This window comes from Thalassophryne amazonica, chromosome 4, assembly GCF_902500255.1.
Source record: "Thalassophryne amazonica chromosome 4, fThaAma1.1, whole genome shotgun sequence".
Lineage (NCBI taxonomy): Eukaryota > Metazoa > Chordata > Actinopteri > Batrachoidiformes > Batrachoididae > Thalassophryne > Thalassophryne amazonica.
In genome coordinates this window covers 7,315,256-7,332,520 of record NC_047106.1, presented here as the reverse complement: position 1 = coordinate 7,332,520, position 17,265 = coordinate 7,315,256, and the positions used below count along the sequence as shown (strand labels likewise).

General features: G+C 41.7%; 1 protein-coding gene across 1 annotated transcript; it reads left to right on the top strand.

The window, feature by feature from the left end:
* The first annotated feature begins 4,681 nt into the window (after positions 1 to 4,681).
* On the top strand, positions 4,682 to 16,160 carry LOC117509086 (mRNA decay activator protein ZFP36L1). Its single transcript, XM_034168883.1, has 2 exons — positions 4,682 to 4,921; positions 14,704 to 16,160. The coding sequence occupies exons 1-2, from the start codon at positions 4,868 to 4,870 to the stop codon at positions 15,943 to 15,945; spliced, it is 1,296 nt and encodes a 431-aa protein (XP_034024774.1). The 5' UTR covers positions 4,682 to 4,867; the 3' UTR covers positions 15,946 to 16,160.
* Positions 16,161 to 17,265: the final 1,105 nt, after the last annotated feature.

Genomic DNA, 17,265 nt, shown 5'->3' with positions numbered 1-17,265 from the left:
AAGCTTATAGTTAGGGCTGGATCAGGTGACCCTGAACCATCCCTTAGTTATGCTGCTATAGACGTAGACTGCTGGGGGGTTCCCATGATGCACTGTTTCTTTCTCTTTTTGCTCTGTATGCACCACTCTGCATTTAATCATTAGGTGATCGATCTCTGCTCCCCTCCACAGCATGTCTTTTTCCTGGTTCTCTCCCTCAGCCCCAACCAGTCCCAGCAGAAGACTGCCCCTCCCTGAGCCTGGTTCTGCTGGAGGTTTCTTCCTGTTAAAAGGGAGTTTTTCCTTCCCACTGTAGCCAAGTGCTTGCTCACAGGGGGTCGTTTTGACCGTTGGGGTTTTACATAATTATTGTATGGCCTTGCCTTACAATATAAAGCGCCTTGGGGCAACTGTTTGTTGTGATTTGGCGCTATATAAAAAAAATTGATTGATTGATTGATGTTTTGGGGCAGTCGCTAGGCAACACGGACTTTCAACTCCTTCAACAAAGTTTCTATGGGGTTGAGGTCTGGAGACTGGCTTGGCCACTCCAGGACCTTGAAATTGTTTTTATAGAGCCACTCCTTTGTTGCCTGAGCAGTGTGTTTGGGATCATTGTCATGCTGGAAGACCCAGGCATGTTGCATCTTCAATGCTTTCACTGATGGAAGGAGGTTTTGCCTTAAGATATTGGTGTAGGACATGATAAAACTCCTCTAGGGCAAAACCCCCTAGGACAAAACCCCCCTGGGACAAACCCCCCCTAGGATAAAACCCCTCTAAGACAAAACCTCCCTAGGACAAAACCCCCTCAAAGATATATAAGGCAAGATACTCTTAGTGGAGAAAAAAAAAAAAAAAAACACATGGGCAACAGCAATATTTTAATGTAGCTTTATTAAAAAAAGGCCGGACCTCTACCTGGTTTATGGATGGAACATTCGCAACAGCTCCAGGTTATTCCACCAGTTGTATGTCATTTGTGCCCCACTTGGAAACACAGCCATCACATGTGTATATCCATTCCTGTCTGGGAAGTCTCAATCATGCTATGAAGAATTTCTCCAGGCCATTCTTTATAAGTGTGATCAACTCAGATTTAATCTAGATCCAACAAATGTCATCACAGACTTTGAGCAGGCAATGATAAATGCTGTGCAGAGTGTTTTGGGGCCTCAGTGACATCCCCTGGCTGCTTCTACCACCTGGCACAGAGCACTTGGTGAAAAATACAGAGCCTAGGATTGGTCATTGCCTACAGGACAGATGATGTCAAGCACTTCTGTGGTATGCTTAATGCACTGGCATTTCTACCTGAAGAAGAGGTCACCAGTGGCATGGCCTAACTTATGGGGAATATTCCTGATGTAGAAGGACTTGACAGTCTGGTTGATTACTTCAGTGTAACCTATGTATCAGGAGGTTTCAGACACATCCAGCCACCAGTTCTACCAGATGGATATCTACCTCCAGTACGCATGAGGAGGATCCCACCTCTATTTCCTCCTCATCTTTGGAATGTGCATCAAGTCCCAGTGGATGGACAGGCCCGCACCAACAACCTGTGTGAAACGTGGAATCATGGATACAAAGAGCTTGTTGGCCATGACCATCCAACCATCTGGAAAACGATTGACTGCAATAAGAAGGACCAGCCTCTTTCAACAGCAGCACTGTTATGAGACTCCACTGGGGAGCCTCCCAGGAAACAGGTTAAAAGGGCAACAAAGGAGAGGCAGGAGAGGTTGCATAATCTGTGTATGGACTTTGTGAGCAACAGGAAAACAATGGAGGAATTCATTTCTGGAGTAGGGCATTCTATGAGGTGGAAGTGAACTATCTTTTTTTATGAAATATTGTATGAGGTGCTGTTATATTTTAATAAAGCTACATAAAAATAATGCTGTTGTCTATTTGTTTTCTTCTCCACTAAGAGTATCTTGTCTTATATATCTTTGAGGCCCTCATCAGTTGCAAATACAATGATCCTCTTCACTGATGAAGCATTGTCGTAAATGAGGAATATCCATGGAACTCCATATAACTGTTTTTGCCCCTGACACTTACGTCTTTGGTGAGTAGTTTCACACCCACTCCATATAACTGTTTGGCATTTGACAATTAAGAACCCCTTGCAATATGTTTCACCTATATTATGAGGAACACACATGACAAAACTCTGTTGAGTAAAATTTCATATGAACTAGGGGGTTTTGTCCTAGAATGCACTTTTACTAGGGGGGATTTGTCCTAGGGGGCTTTTGTCAGGGGGTTTTGTCCTGGGGGGGGGGGTTGTCTGTACCCCTACATGGCCCCGTTCATTCTTCCCTTAACACGGATCATTCATCCTGTCCCCTTTGCAGAAAAACAGCCCCAAAGCATGATGTTTCCACCCCCATGCTTCACAGTAGATATGGTGTTCTTGGAATGCAACTCAGCATTCGTCTTCCTCCAAACATGACAAGCTGAGTTTTTACCAAAATGTTCTATTTTGGTTTCATCTGACCACATGATATTCTCCCAATCCTCTTCTGGATCATCCATATGCTCTCTGGCAAACTTCAGACGGGCCTGGACATGTACTGGCTTAAGCAGGGGGACACACCTGGCACTGCAGGATTTGAGTCCCTCTCTGCGTAGTGTGCAGCCTTTGTTACTTTGGTCTCAGCTCTCTGCAGGTCATTCATCAGGTCCCTCCGTGTAATTCTGGGATTTTTGCTCACCGTTCTCATGATCATTTTGACCCCACGGGATAAGATCATGCATGGAGCCCCAGATCGAGGCAGATTATCAATGGTCTTGTATGTCTTCCATTTTCTTACAATTGCTCCCACAGTTGATTTATTCACACCAACCTGCTTGACTATTGTAGATTCACTCTTCCCAGCCTGATGCACATCTACAATTTTCTTCCTGGTGTCCTTTGACAGCTCTTTGGTCTTGGCCATGGTTGAGTTTGGAGTCTGACTGTTTGAGGCTGTGGACAGGTGTCTTTTATACAAATAACGAGTTCCAACAGATGCCATTAATACAGGTAACAGGTGGAGGACAGAAGAGCTTCTTAAAGAAGAAGTTACAGGTCTGTGAGAGCCAGAAATCTTGCTTGTTTGTCGGTGACCAAATACTTAATTTCCAACGTAATTTACAAATAAATTCTTTAAAAATCCTACAATGTGATTTTCTGGATTTTTTTTTTATTTTTTTTTTATTTTGTCTCTCATAGTTGAAGTGTACCTATGTTGAAAATTACAGACCTCTCTCATCTTTCTAAGTAGGAGAACTTGCACAATCAGAGGCTGACTAAATACTTTTTTATCCCACTGTATACAACAATATTTTCAGTAGTCCAGTTTAACACAAATATTTCTGGTAACGGTGCTGTATTTACTGAAAATGTTTAAAAAAATGAAAATGAAAAAGATCGTACTGGGTAAGTTCCATTTCTGTGTGAACGAGGCATTAGTGGACATGTCTGAATATACGTCTGCAAAAGTACATGGAGAGTATGTGGAGAAGCTGAAACATGTTCAGTGGTTCCACAAAAAGTGCTGTAAAATGTAATTCGGGTACAAGAACAATCACAAATCAAGTATTTTCCTTTCATGCATTTGCACAATCATGTGTGTCAAACTTTACTCACACAAAATTTTGTTTCAGTCAGATTGAGTTTGGACATGTGTGGAGGATGAACACAATTTGGCTTGAACCCGATTTGAATCGGATTACCAGCCCCAGTCTGAATGGGGTCAGAGTTATTGAGTGAGCAGCTACCTGGGTGATGGAGCCGTCAGTATGTTGTCATGCTGATGGCTTTGAGCAATCCTGATAGAATTTGCATTTCAATAAAATGAAACCTTTTTGAATGGGCACAGCACAAAGTGGCACTGACAGGAGAGTCGACAAAATGTGTCCACTCTCACTCCAATGGCAGGCAAACTATGAATCAGATGAAACATGTTTATTTGTTAATGCATTTTTACAGGGAAGCACCAACCAGCACACACACACACACACACACACATACACTGTCAGGTCTGCTGGGTGTGCGTGAAGGAACTGAACTAGGATGTGGTTGTTCTGCGCTGGACTTTGGAAACTTGCATTTCATGAGTTTACTGCCTGAAATAAAGGATGCAAGCTGTCAGAAATGTGATTTATTTCTTTTTTTTTAGTCTTTGTGATTGCAAAAGTCCCCTCGTTTGGCATCCGTCGTAAGTTACAGGAAAACAATGAATTAACTTGATCGTCAGGGTTCCAGCAAACAGCAGTAAACGGGATGCAAAATTGCGTTAAATTTTCTCCTGCAGACTCCCACTTCGAATGAATGAATGAATGTGTTTTGATGCTCATCAAACTTAACATTATCTCTTTATCGCTTCATCAGTGCTGCACAAAGTGATGTGACCAACTTTTGAAAAAGAAGAATGCACCTTTTAAGAATTTGGTAATGAAAAGGAAGAGAAGCCTCCTCTTCTTTTTGCTGTACCCACCCTGCTCCCCAGCACTGTTATGCAGGGGCCTCCCCTCTCCCCCCACCACACACCCACACACACACACACACACACACACACATGCTGCCCGTCCTGCCCCCACCGGCTGGGGTGGGGGTGTGGGAGGATTTCCTAACTATTTAAGCAGATTCCAGCAGATGGTCAAGAAACTTTCTGGGGTCACACTCTCTTTCTGACAACTCCATCCCCGACCCCTTCTTAATTAATGTACATAACTCCATAAAAATAATTATAAACAGAAATAACTCACCATCCTTCTCCACTGGAAGGAGCAGCTTCTGTCTGCTGAAGTTCAAATTGTAACATCAAAGACCTGATTCTGGACCAAGAGACTCCACTGCAGGATCAGACACCAGGTTCCTGGTTCCTCAGGAACCATGCCCTCTGACTTTATGACACCGTTTCTGGAGCTGGACGAGGAGTTCTGCAAGGTGAGGAAAAACGTGTCATGTCAAAATATTTTGCACAAATGACCTACAGATAAGAAATAGCAGTTAGTATTTTGTTAAATTTCCTGCAGAGATCTTACAACTTGTTACAACGTGGGTTTGGAATTTAACTGCTAGTGTTGTAAAATCTGTTTGATGGTTGTTTAAACTTTAGCTTCTTTGGGTCATAAACCAAAGGCCGTGGCTACGAATACAGGACCGTATTTCTGTCATGAAAAGCTCAGAGTGCATGAGTTTTGTGGCGGATATGAAAATGAGGCTCCCATACTGGGAGCATTCATTGAATATAGTTTAAATGTGAGAATAACCTTATTTTTTTAATGGGATTTCATAAACCATCACATTTTAAAGGTTCAAGGCTTTTCTTATGTGCTGACAGAATTACAAGCCATAAAATATCATCTCAAAGGTTATATGTTTTTATTTGTGGAGGTTTTATGGGTGAGACAATGATGAAATAGAAAATATTTTAAAATGTGATTTAATTTATAATTTTAAGATTAGAGGTAGGTATATGAAGCCAGTGCTAGATTTACCTTATAGTTCAAGAAAAAAAAAATCAAATTAAAGGTAAAATCTTTAGATTTTTACTATTGAATTCATGCCAAAGGATTTGTAATTTGTGTTTCCTAATATTCAAATAAATGCACAATCGTAAAGGGTCAGTTTGATAAAAAAAAAAAAAGCCGTTTTAGAAAGAAGTCGAGAATTTTGACCGATGTGGGTTAAAATAGAGCAACAACTCAAATGGACACACTGAGAAACTCAGCTAATTGTCGAATGGAATTGCTACATTATACTGTATATGCTAGTATTAGCATCACAGAACCAAATAAACACAGTTGACCAACTGTGATTGAAACTGTAAAAAAAAAACAAAACATAAAATGCAAAGTAAACCATTACAAAGAATACAGCAAATAAACCCAGTTTTATTCCAGATAGATGAAAACCACTTAGACAAGTTAGAAATTAGAGGCAAATATTAATAAGATGTAATTGTTTCTAACATACAACTCTAAGAAATGAAACACAGGGTTTTAAGTGTAATTAATACTATTATTTCAATATACTTTCAATTGTTAATTTTCGGGATTTAAGTAATAACGTTAATTTGATTAATATTCATTTCAACTACAATATTGTTTTGCACTTAATTGACATGCTATGTGGAAAAAAGTTTATCAATTAAATTTATTTCTTAGAGTGTCCATATGACCTCTAATAAGTTTTTGTAACCCGGATTCCTAAATTTGGTGGCCTGCACTGATGGTGTCATTCCAGATAGAGGAACACCAGTTTGACAGAGATTCCATTCAAAACACATCCAAATACATTTGGAAATTTATTTACTAAAAGGTTGAACTGATGTAGTAGTAATTGTTTTCTCTCTCTCTTTGTTAATTTTGGCACAAGTTTAACACTGGCTGCACTTCCCAAAATAACTGGAGAACAGGCAGGTTTGGTGTTCAACCAGGAACCTTTTGCTCTGAAAACAAGCACACTTCATCACACTGCCGTTCATTCAACTGAATATCTGTTACTTTATACTACTTCAGTTTCATGAAATACCATATTTTGTAAACACTGTGAAAAATCTAAAGTGGCAACACCTTTAACCTGTGTGTTATTACAGCGGTAACCTTTTACCAGTGATTCTGAAAAAACATATAAAACCATAAAACAGCCACAAACAAAAATTGCCAAGTAATTCATGTTTCATGCCATAAATGAAAGGCAGTGGCTATCCTTCAGAGATCCACTCAGGTTGCCCCAATAACCATGTCACCCCCAAAACCAGTTTCACCTGCCAAGTCGCCCATCTGACTAGGTGAATAAGTGACAGTCACCAAGTGTGAAGGTGGAGAACATAGTTCACCTATTATTTTCCTTTTGCTTGTTGTACATTAAACAACACGCAGTAATGCTAAATAAGTGTATTTATGTTGTAACACAGAAAACAATGTTTTCTTTTATGCCAAACATGTGCAACTGTCATATACATATATTCATCTTATATAAAGATTGTACTTCAGTTGCTTTAACTCCTGTAATTTGTTCTGCTAATTTATAGATGAACAAAATGTGTTTATTTACTACAGTTCATGACAGTAAACAACGGTGTCCAATGCACATTTATTTTCAACTGGTTGAAAACCACGATACAATAATATTAAAGACCTGCATATACATTGTCCCAGAGTGGAAGAAGAGCAACAAGATTAATGTATGTTCGTTAACAACTTTGACAATAATTATGCTTTTGACAAGTTATACTCATTACATTGTCATTGTTCTTCAGTTCAATGGGGTGACTTGGTATTTGAGTGGGTTAGCTTGGTTTTACAAATGAGCAGGTGGGTAGATAGTTAGTGGGGCAAGTGACATGATTTTTTTAAGGTTGGGAATGTAATTGTCAGGTAAATAATTGATGAGAGAAGTAGGGAGAACTGCCCAGTTCTATACATCACACCGGCAGGTCCCTAACTGCAAATTAGTCTTTGCCAATGACGCCATACAGTCAGTATGCCAAACTGAAGTCGCGACCACAACTTCCAGCTGCCAACATTCCAACACTGGGAAAATAGATGGACCTCTGAGCAGCAGAAAGACAGACACTCTGCCGCAGGGTCGGACTGGGAACAAATTTCGGCCCTGGCATTTTTTCCTCTGGACCAGCCCACTATTGGCCCAACGAATCCACCCCCAAACACGCACACCCACCCGTCCATACCGAACCCCCAATGAACAAATACTATACACCTAAACCCATGAACACACACCTAAACACACACTTTCACTGTCATTTCACCTTGATCATAGTACAAAACGTGGACCCGGCGCCACGAGGGGGCGTCCTGATAACATTAAAGGCAATTACTTATTTTGATGAAATTACAAGTTTAAATGACTATATATATACACACTCAACAAAAATATAAACGAAACACTTTTGGTTTTGCTCCCATTTTGTATGAGATGAACTCAAAGATCTAAAACTTTTTCCACATACACAATATCACCATTTCCCTCAAATATTGTTCACAAACCAGTCTAAATCTGTGATAGTGAGCACTTCTCCTTTGCTGAGATAATCCATCCCACCTCACAGGTGTGCCATATCAAGATGCTGATTAGACACCATGATTAATCAATCAATCAATCAATCAATTTTTTTATATAGCGCCAAATCACAACAAACAGTTGCCCCAAGGCGCTTTATATTGTAAGGCAAGGCCATACAATAATTATGTAAAACCCCAACGGTCAAAACGACCCCCTGTGAGCAAGCACTTGGCTACAGTGGGAAGGAAAAACTCCCCTTTTAACAGGAAGAAACCTCCAGCAGAACCGGGCTCAGGGAGGGGCAGTCTTCTGCTGGGACTGGTTGGGGCTGAGGGAGAGAACCAGGAAAAAGACATGCTGTGGAGGGGAGCAGAGATCGATCACTAATGATTAAATGCAGAGTGGTGCATACAGAGCAAAAAGAGAAAGAAACAGTGCATCATGGGAACCCCCCAGCAGTCTACGTCTATAGCAGCATAACTAAGGGATGGTTCAGGGTCACCTGATCCAGCCCTAACTATAAGCTTTAGCAAAAAGGAAAGTTTTAAGCCTAATCTTAAAGTAGAGAGGGTGTCCTGTCTCCCTGATCTGAATTGGGAGCTGGTTCCACAGGAGAGGAGCCTGAAAGCTGAAGGCTCTGCCTCCCATTCTACTCTTACAAACCCTAGGAACTACAAGTAAGCCTGCAGTCTGAGAGCGAAGCGCTCTATTGGGGTGATATGGTACTACGAGGTCCCTAAGATAAGATGGGACCTGATTATTCAAAACCTTATAAGTAAGAAGAAGAATTTTAAATTCTATTCTAGAATTAACAGGCAAGCCAATGAAGAGAGGCCAATATGGGTGAGATATGCTCTCTCCTTCTAGTCCCCGTCAGTACTCTAGCTGCAGCATTTTGAATTAACTGAAGGCTTTTAGGGAACTTTTAGGACAACCTGATAATAATGAATTACAATAGTCCAGCCTAGAGGAATAAATGCATGAATTAGTTTTTCAGCATCACTCTGAGACAAGACCTTTCTGATTTTAGAGATATTGCGTAAATGCAAAAAAGCAGTCCTACATATTTGTTTAATATGCGCTTTGAATGACATATCCTGATCAAAAATGACTCCAAGATTTCTCACAGTATTACTAGAGGTCAGGGTAATGCCATCCAGAGTAAGGATCTGGTTAGACACCATGTTTCTAAGATTTGTGGGGCCAAGTACAATAACTTCAGTTTTATCTGAGTTTAAAAGCAGGAAATTAGAGGTCATCCATGTCTTTATGTCTGTAAGACAATCCTGCAGTTTAGCTAATTGGTGTGTGTCCTCTGGCTTCATGGATAGATAAAGCTGGGTATCATCTGCGTAACAATGAAATTTAAGCAATACCATCTAATAATACTGCCTAAGGGAAGCATGTATAAAGTGAATAAAATTGGTCCTAGCACAGAACCTTGTGGAACTCCATAATTAACTTTAGGTCTGTGAAGAAGATTCCCCATTTACATGAACAAATTGTAATCTATTAGACAAATATGATTCAAACCACTGCAGCGCAGTGCCTTTAATACCTATGGCATGCTCTAATCTCTGTAATAAAATGTTATGGTCAACAGTATCAAAAGCAAGCACTGAGGTCTAACAGAACAAGCACAGAGATGAGTCCACTGTCCGAGGCCATAAGAAGATCATTTGTAACCTTCACTAATGCTGTTTCTGTACTATGATGAATTCTAAAACCTGACTGAAACTCTTCAAATAGACCATTCCTCTGCAGATGATCAGTTAGCTGTTTTACAACTACCCTTTCAAGAATTTCTGAGAGAAAAGGAAGGTTGGAGATTGGCCTATAATTAGCTAAGATAGCTGGGTCAAGTGATGGCTTTTTAAGTAATGGTTTAATTACTGCCACCTTAAAAGCCTGTGGTACATAGCCAACTAACAAAGATAGATTGATCATATTTAAGATCAAAGCATTAAATAATGGTAGGGCTTCCTTGAGCAGCCTGGTATGAATGGGGTCTAATAAACATGTTGATGGTTTGGATGAAGTAACTAATGAAAATATTAGTGCACAGGTGTGCCGTAGACTGCCCACAATAAAAGGCCACTCTGAAAGGTGCAGTTTTATCACACAGCACAATGCCACAGATGTTGCAAGATTTGAGGGAGCGTGCAATTGGCATGCTGACAGCAGGAATGTCAACCAGAGCTGTTGCTCGTGTATTGAATGTTCATTTCTCTACCATAAGCTGTCTCCAAAGGCGTTTTAGAGAATTTGGCAGTTATGGTATGGGCAGGCGTCTGTTATGGACGAAGAACACAGGTGCATTTTCATGATGGCATTTTGAATGCACAGAGATACTGTGACGAGATCATGAGGCCCATTGTTGTGCCATACATCCAAGAACATCACCTCATGTTGCAGCAGGATAATGCACGGCCCCATGTTGCAAGGATCTGTACACAATTCTTGGAAGCTGAAAATGTCCCAGTTCTTGCATGGCTGGCATATTCACCAGACATGTCACCCATTGAGCATGTTTGGGATCAATCAATCAATCAACTTTTTTTTTATATAGCGCCAAATCACAACAAACAGTTGCCCCAAGGCACTTTATATTGTAAGGCAAGGCCATACAATAATTATGAAAAACCCCAACGGTCAAAACGACCCCCTGTGAGCAAGCACTTGGCTACAGTGGGAAGGAAAACTCCCTTTTAACAGGAAGAAACCTCCAGCAGAACCAGGCTCAGGGAGGGGCAGTCTTCTGCTGAGACTGGTTGGGGCTGAGGGAAAGAACCAGGAAAAAGACATTCTGTGGAGGGGGGCAGAGATCGATCACTAATGATTAATGCGGAGTGATGCATACAGAGCAAAAAGAGAAAAGAAACAGTGCACCATGGGAACCCCCCCACAGTCTACGTCTAAAGCAGCATAACCAAGGGATAGTCCAGGGTCACCTGATCAGCCCTAACTATAAGCCTTAGCAAAAGGAAGTTTTAAGCCTAATCTTAAAAGTAGAGAGGGTATCTGTCTCCCTGATCTGAATTGGGAGCTGGTTCCACAGGAGAGGAGCCTGAAAGCTGAAGGCTCTGCCTCCCATTCTACTCTTACAAACCCTAGGAACTACAGTAGCTTGCAGTCTGAGAGCGAAGCGCTCTAATGGGGTAATATGGTACTACGAGGGTCCCTAAGATAAGATGGGACCTGATTATTCAAAACCTTATAAGTAAGAAGAAGAATTTTAAAATTCTATTCTAGAATTAACAGGAAGCCAATGAAGAGAGGCCAATATGGGTGAGATATGCTCTCTCCTGCTAGTCCCCGTCAGTACTCTAGCTGCAGCATTTGAATTAACTGAAGGCTTTTAGGGAACTTTTAGGACAACCTGATAATAATGAATTACAATAGTCCAGCCTAGAGGAAATAAATGCATGAATTAGTTTTTCAGCATCACTCTGAGACAAGACCTTTCTGATTTTAGAGATATTGCGTAAATGCAAAAAGGCAGTCCTACATATTTGTTTAATATGCGCTTTGAATGACATATCCTGATCAAAAAAATGACTCCAAGATTTCTCACAGTATCACTAGAAGGTCAGGGAAATGCCATCCAGAGTAAAGATCTGGTTAGACACCATGCTTCTAAGATTGGTGGGGCCAAGTACAATAACTTCAGATGCTCTGGACCGGCGTATACGACAGCGTGTACCAGTTCCTGCCAATATCTGGCAACATCGCACAGCCATTGAAGAGGAGTGGACCAACATTCCACAGGCGACAATTGACAACCTGATCAACTCTATGCGAAGGAGATGTGTTGCACTGCATGAGGCAAATGGTGGTCACACCAGATACTGACTGGTATCCCCCCCTAATAAAACAAAACTGAACCTTTCAGAGTGGCCTTTTATTGTGGCCAGTCTAAGGCACACCTGTGCACTAATCATGGTGTCTAATCAGCATCTTGGTATGGCACACCTGTGAGGTGGGATGGATTATCTCAGCAAAGGAGAAGTGCTCACTATCACAGATTTAGACTGGTTTGTGAACAATATTTGAGGGAAATGGTGATATTGTGTATGTGGAAAAAGTTTTAGATCTTTGAGTTCATCTCATACAAAATGGGAGCAAAACCAAAAGTGTTGCGTTTATATTTGTGTTGAGTGTACATACATAAAACATCATGAGGTTTATGTCACAGAAATCCTACTTTACAATCACACTGCAGTCATTGTTAAATTATTTCCTTTGCATTTATAATAAACACTTGTATTCATTTAGTGTTTGTTTTTCTGGTTGAAATAAGATATAAATAATCTACCAGACTTCAAAAAAATATACAAGTTTCCATGTAATTTTTTTGTCTAAAAATAAATGTCTGAGGTTCCTTATGTTAAACAAGAAATTATCTAATCTGAAATAACAGGTGGTTTTAAATACAGATGAAAGGTTTCTAAAGAACCATTTATTGATTTATTTACCTATTTTAATTACAAGTGTTCTAAACTTTTTTTAACAGTAATCAGAAATTTTGAGGTAACAACAACAAAAATGATTTTTCTTCAGAAAACTGCTCTATAAAACTGCTCTATAAATGAGCAGTCCTGTCACACATTAATGTTTGTACAGATCAGTGGTTTTCTGCACCAATTGGATTGGTCCAATCCATTTTGTACAGATCAGTGGTTTCTGCCACGAGTCTTCCGTGTTTTGGCCCGACGCGTCGTTCCTATTGGACAATGCCAAGGTACATCACAGCTTAGTGTGTCGAAAGTTGGCGCACCTCATCTCGACAGAACACCGGCTCTGTGGTATGCAGGAGATCACTTGACCGAGCGTCTATACGTTCAAATAATAATTTTAAAAAAATACTGTCATCACTCTTCACTCTTAGTCAGTCTCTTACAACGGTGCAGCGTAAATACACAAGCTTTCCAGGAGCGCACGTCTCCTCCGGTGCGCACTATTTTTTTTGGGGGGGGGGACCCCACCCCCTGTGATAAACTCATCGCCCCCTTAATATTTTTTTTTTCTGGCGCTGGGTCTGACAAAACGGAAGCAAATGCATACAAGCGAAAAAAAAGTTTTTGTGTCTCCAAAGTGTGTGTGTGAGTGAGAGAGAGAGAGAGAGGTAATGTGTAACCACTGCTAGGATTCACACAGCAGCAAATTAAGGAGCTGAAGTCTGTAGCTGTTGCATTTAAAGATTAACAAAAGTAAAGCACAGTTAATTAAGATAAAATAAACTATTTCAACCTTGTATCAGTAGAAGAGCGGGGAGTAGTCCAGGCACCGAGGACTCAGTCCATTCACAGGGGTGGGAGCGGCCGCCTGTTCTTCCTGCAATCTGATTGGCCACCCTGTATGCTTCTCCATTGTCATTGACTGTTGGTCATGTCAGTCATTGTGCTCGATGTAAGTCTTCATTGTGTGATCAAACGGAAACAAAACTGAAACCTAGAATAAGACAGCGCCATGTATGAAACACTACAGAACTTTTATTTTGACACAAATGCAGGAAGTGGCTCTGCAGCTGCACCGATTAAATGCTGTAGCTTCACCGATCACGGACTTTCCTCGTGTTGACAGCAGCGTGGTTCAAGAACACTGTATATTTCCATAATCTCTATAAATATGGGAGGGCCGGCCCACGCATGTCTAAATGTGCAGCGGCCCACCGTGCAAATGCCCAAAATCACAGATTATCAGTCCGAGCCTGCTCTGCTGCCTGTAGATGCGTTCAGTTGCAGAACAGACAAAAGGCACATTTACATTCATCTGTTTTTGCTTGTTAAGAAGTAAATATTGGCAAATACAAGATTCATGGATAAAGGCACGAGGTTTTCTCAGATGGGTTTGGATTAGCATTCCTTTATAATATTACTTGTTACTAGTTGTCTGACTTTTTTCCTACACTCGTTGGCTAAAATGCAATTTTCCCTGTTGCATATAGTCACCTACAAACCACCATAGGGGGCGCACTCCTATTATTGCCTTATTTTGCTGGGATTTACAGTCAATCATACTTCTGGCTATGTTGTAATTAGTACTGTGTTCACAAACAAGCATTAAAAAATACATTCAACAAGTGTTAACCAGGCTGAATAAAATAAGTAAAAAAGAATAAATTCTGGTTGACTTGCTGACATGTGACAGGGACAATTCCAGCAGTTGGTGAACCAGACAGTTGCTATTCAGGACCCAACATGATTCTGTAGTGTGGTGGGGGCAGCGATGTGCCACACCACTGCTTTGAGTTTGTTTTTTTTTAACTTCTGAAGAACTGTTTTTCTGGAACTGACTGTACCACGGGGAGCTCACTTACCATCCTGAGTTAGTTCCTCGTGGGATAGTCAGTTACACAGAGACAGTTCTTCAGAAGTTAAAAAAGCCAAACAATTATATTGTTTGCTGTCCACACTCCTCATCATCGAGTCTAAATGTAACAAAATGCTGAAGCACGTCCAACATAGCTGAGCAGCAGCGGTGCAGTCAGCAGTGCTGACTTCAACGGAGTGACCTGATGATGCTATTGTGTCAAACTGATGAGGAACCAAATCATGATATTGATCCCCCCCCACCAGCAGCCTGGTAACTTTAGCTGGATCTTTCAAATATCTTCAGCTGCATTCCCAGTTGTGCATCAGCGCTGCAGAAAAGCCGAATATTCACATCTGTTCTTCTTACCTCTCTTTATGTGTCAGAGTTTCCGCGCCCTGGAGGCGACAGATGGAACCATCTCGCAGGAGCAGCAGCAGCAGTCACACAGTCAAAGAGTCGTGGGCTTCCAACGTCACCATTCCTTCTGTCCGGTCACTCTCCCCAACTCCAAATTCAACAGCAGCGGCTGTGATGTGACAGACGCAGTCTGCTGGGGGCTCAGCGTGCCCTCCGTCCAGCAGTGGAACAGGGAAAACCAGCTCCCTCGCTCCTTGCTCAGCCACATCCCCTTTAGAGGTGATCGCTCAGTCAGCATGATCGAGAGCAAGGTGTGCGGCAGAGTGGAGAAAACCGCGAACGTGACACCATCGCTGCTGGTCCCTCCGCCTGGCCTCTGTCTCAGCAAAAGCTCTTTCTCCCCCACCTCACCCTCCTCTGCCACCAAACCCCTGACTCCCACCCCTCACATCTCCACTCGCTATAAAACCGAACTCTGCCGAACCTACGAGGAAAGCGGGGCTTGTAAGTACGGCGCCAAATGTCAGTTCGCCCACGGCTTAGACGAACTACGAGGCCTCAGCCGGCATCCCAAGTACAAGACGGAGCCATGCCGCACCTTCCACACCATCGGTTTTTGCCCTTATGGTGCCCGCTGCCACTTCATCCACAATGCTGATGAGCTCCACACCACTGCGTCGCCGCAGAAGCTGAGGCCTCCTCTGCTTCATCACAGTGTCAGCTTTGCAGGCTTCTCTTCTTTACCCCAAAGTGTCCAACCAGCTGAAGAGACACGGCCTTCCTCACTCCTCTTCACCCGGGCCTCGTCTGTGTCCCCTTCTCCCTCCTCCATAGGCAGCCCCGAGCTCCTCTCCCCTCTGTTCCCAGAGCCGGGCCCACTGAAGCATTGCTTCTATCCTTTCTCCGGTGTCACCGATTTGGCAAACGAGAGCAGCAATTCAGCTCTAGACTTCTATACTGCAACAGATTCCACCAACACCAGGTGTCCCACCTCAAAAAACCCCAATCTCCCCTACCACTTCCCCCAGGAGCCTCCTGTGTCCATTAGCGGCCTCCCCGACCTTCAGCGCTGCTCCTCAGCCGAGTCCCTGTGTGAGGAAGGCTACACCTCCTCTTCCTCCATCAGCTCGTCCTCCTCCAGCGGCGCAGACTCTCCGAGCTTTGAGGGTCGACGCCTGCCCATCTTTAGCCGTCTATCTGTTTCAGTAGAGAGTAGAGACAGGTTTTACTGCAGGGCTAAATTCATCCAGAAGACCAGATCTAAGTAAATCTGTGACAACGGATCCACTTTATTTACACCACAGCATCCCGATGAAGTCACAGAGGCTTAGAATGTTAGCTTTTTGGTTCCTGTGTAGGTGCAGACAGGTAAATTAAACTAACTTTGTGCATATTGCATTTCTTATCCAAGCAGTTGTAGCGCTGCTCAGTGTTCGTCCAGTTTTAGCTGACTTCTCTGTTTTGTTGTGTTTTTTTGTCTTATTTTATTACTGACCTTGTACCTGCTGTATACTGTTGTATACCCACTTATAGAGAATACTCTCACTGTTGAGCAGTCGTCTGTTTGCTTTGTGCTCACATATGTTAAAAAACGTCCCATATATCATTTGACAGCTTTTGTTTTACACTTTGCCCAAAAGTATGGGTTTTCTGGACACTGTTTTATGTTTTGTTTTGTTTCTTGTTTGTTTTTGTTTTTTTTTGTTGTTGTTGTGTTTTTTTTTTTGAATCTCACATACATAGCAGCAGTAATCTTTGTGGAATTAATATCTTCATACATTTACATCACTGTCTTCTCTTGCTGATTGATTATTTGATTGATTTCAAGCTTAAGCCATTTGATTGCACAGCTCCTGCAAATTTTAGGCAAATATTTTGGCTAAATTGCATATAGTATCAAATATTGTATCAAAAAAAAAGTATGTACACACAGACACACACACACACACACACACACACACACACACACACATATATATATATATATATATATATATATATATATATATATATATATATATATATATATATATATATATATATATATATATATATATATATATATATATATATATATATATCCATCCATTTTCTTCCGCTTTATCCGGAGTCGGGTCGCGGGGGCAGCAGCTCAAGCAAAGCCGCCCAGACCTCCCGATCCACACACACCTCCCCCAGCTCCTCCGGGGGAACCCCAAGGCGTTCCCAAGCTAGCCGAGAGATGTAGTCCCTCCAGCGTGTCCTGGGCCTCCTCCCAATGGGACGTGCCTGGAACACCTCTCCACCGAGGCGTCCAGGGGGCATCCGCAAAAGATGCCCGAGCAGCGGCTCAACTCCGAGCTCCTCCCGAGTGTGTATATATATATATATATATATATATATATATATATATATATATATATATATATATATATATATATATATATATATAATCAACTTTACAGTCTACAGTTACCAAAGCTGACCATAGTACCGATTCAAAGAGCTCACACCGAGATTAGCCTTTAGCCACAACTGCTAATAGACACTCTTATTGTGTGTTCACGGTATTGTGGAAGAATGAGTTTGCGACCACTGCAAACGTTTTT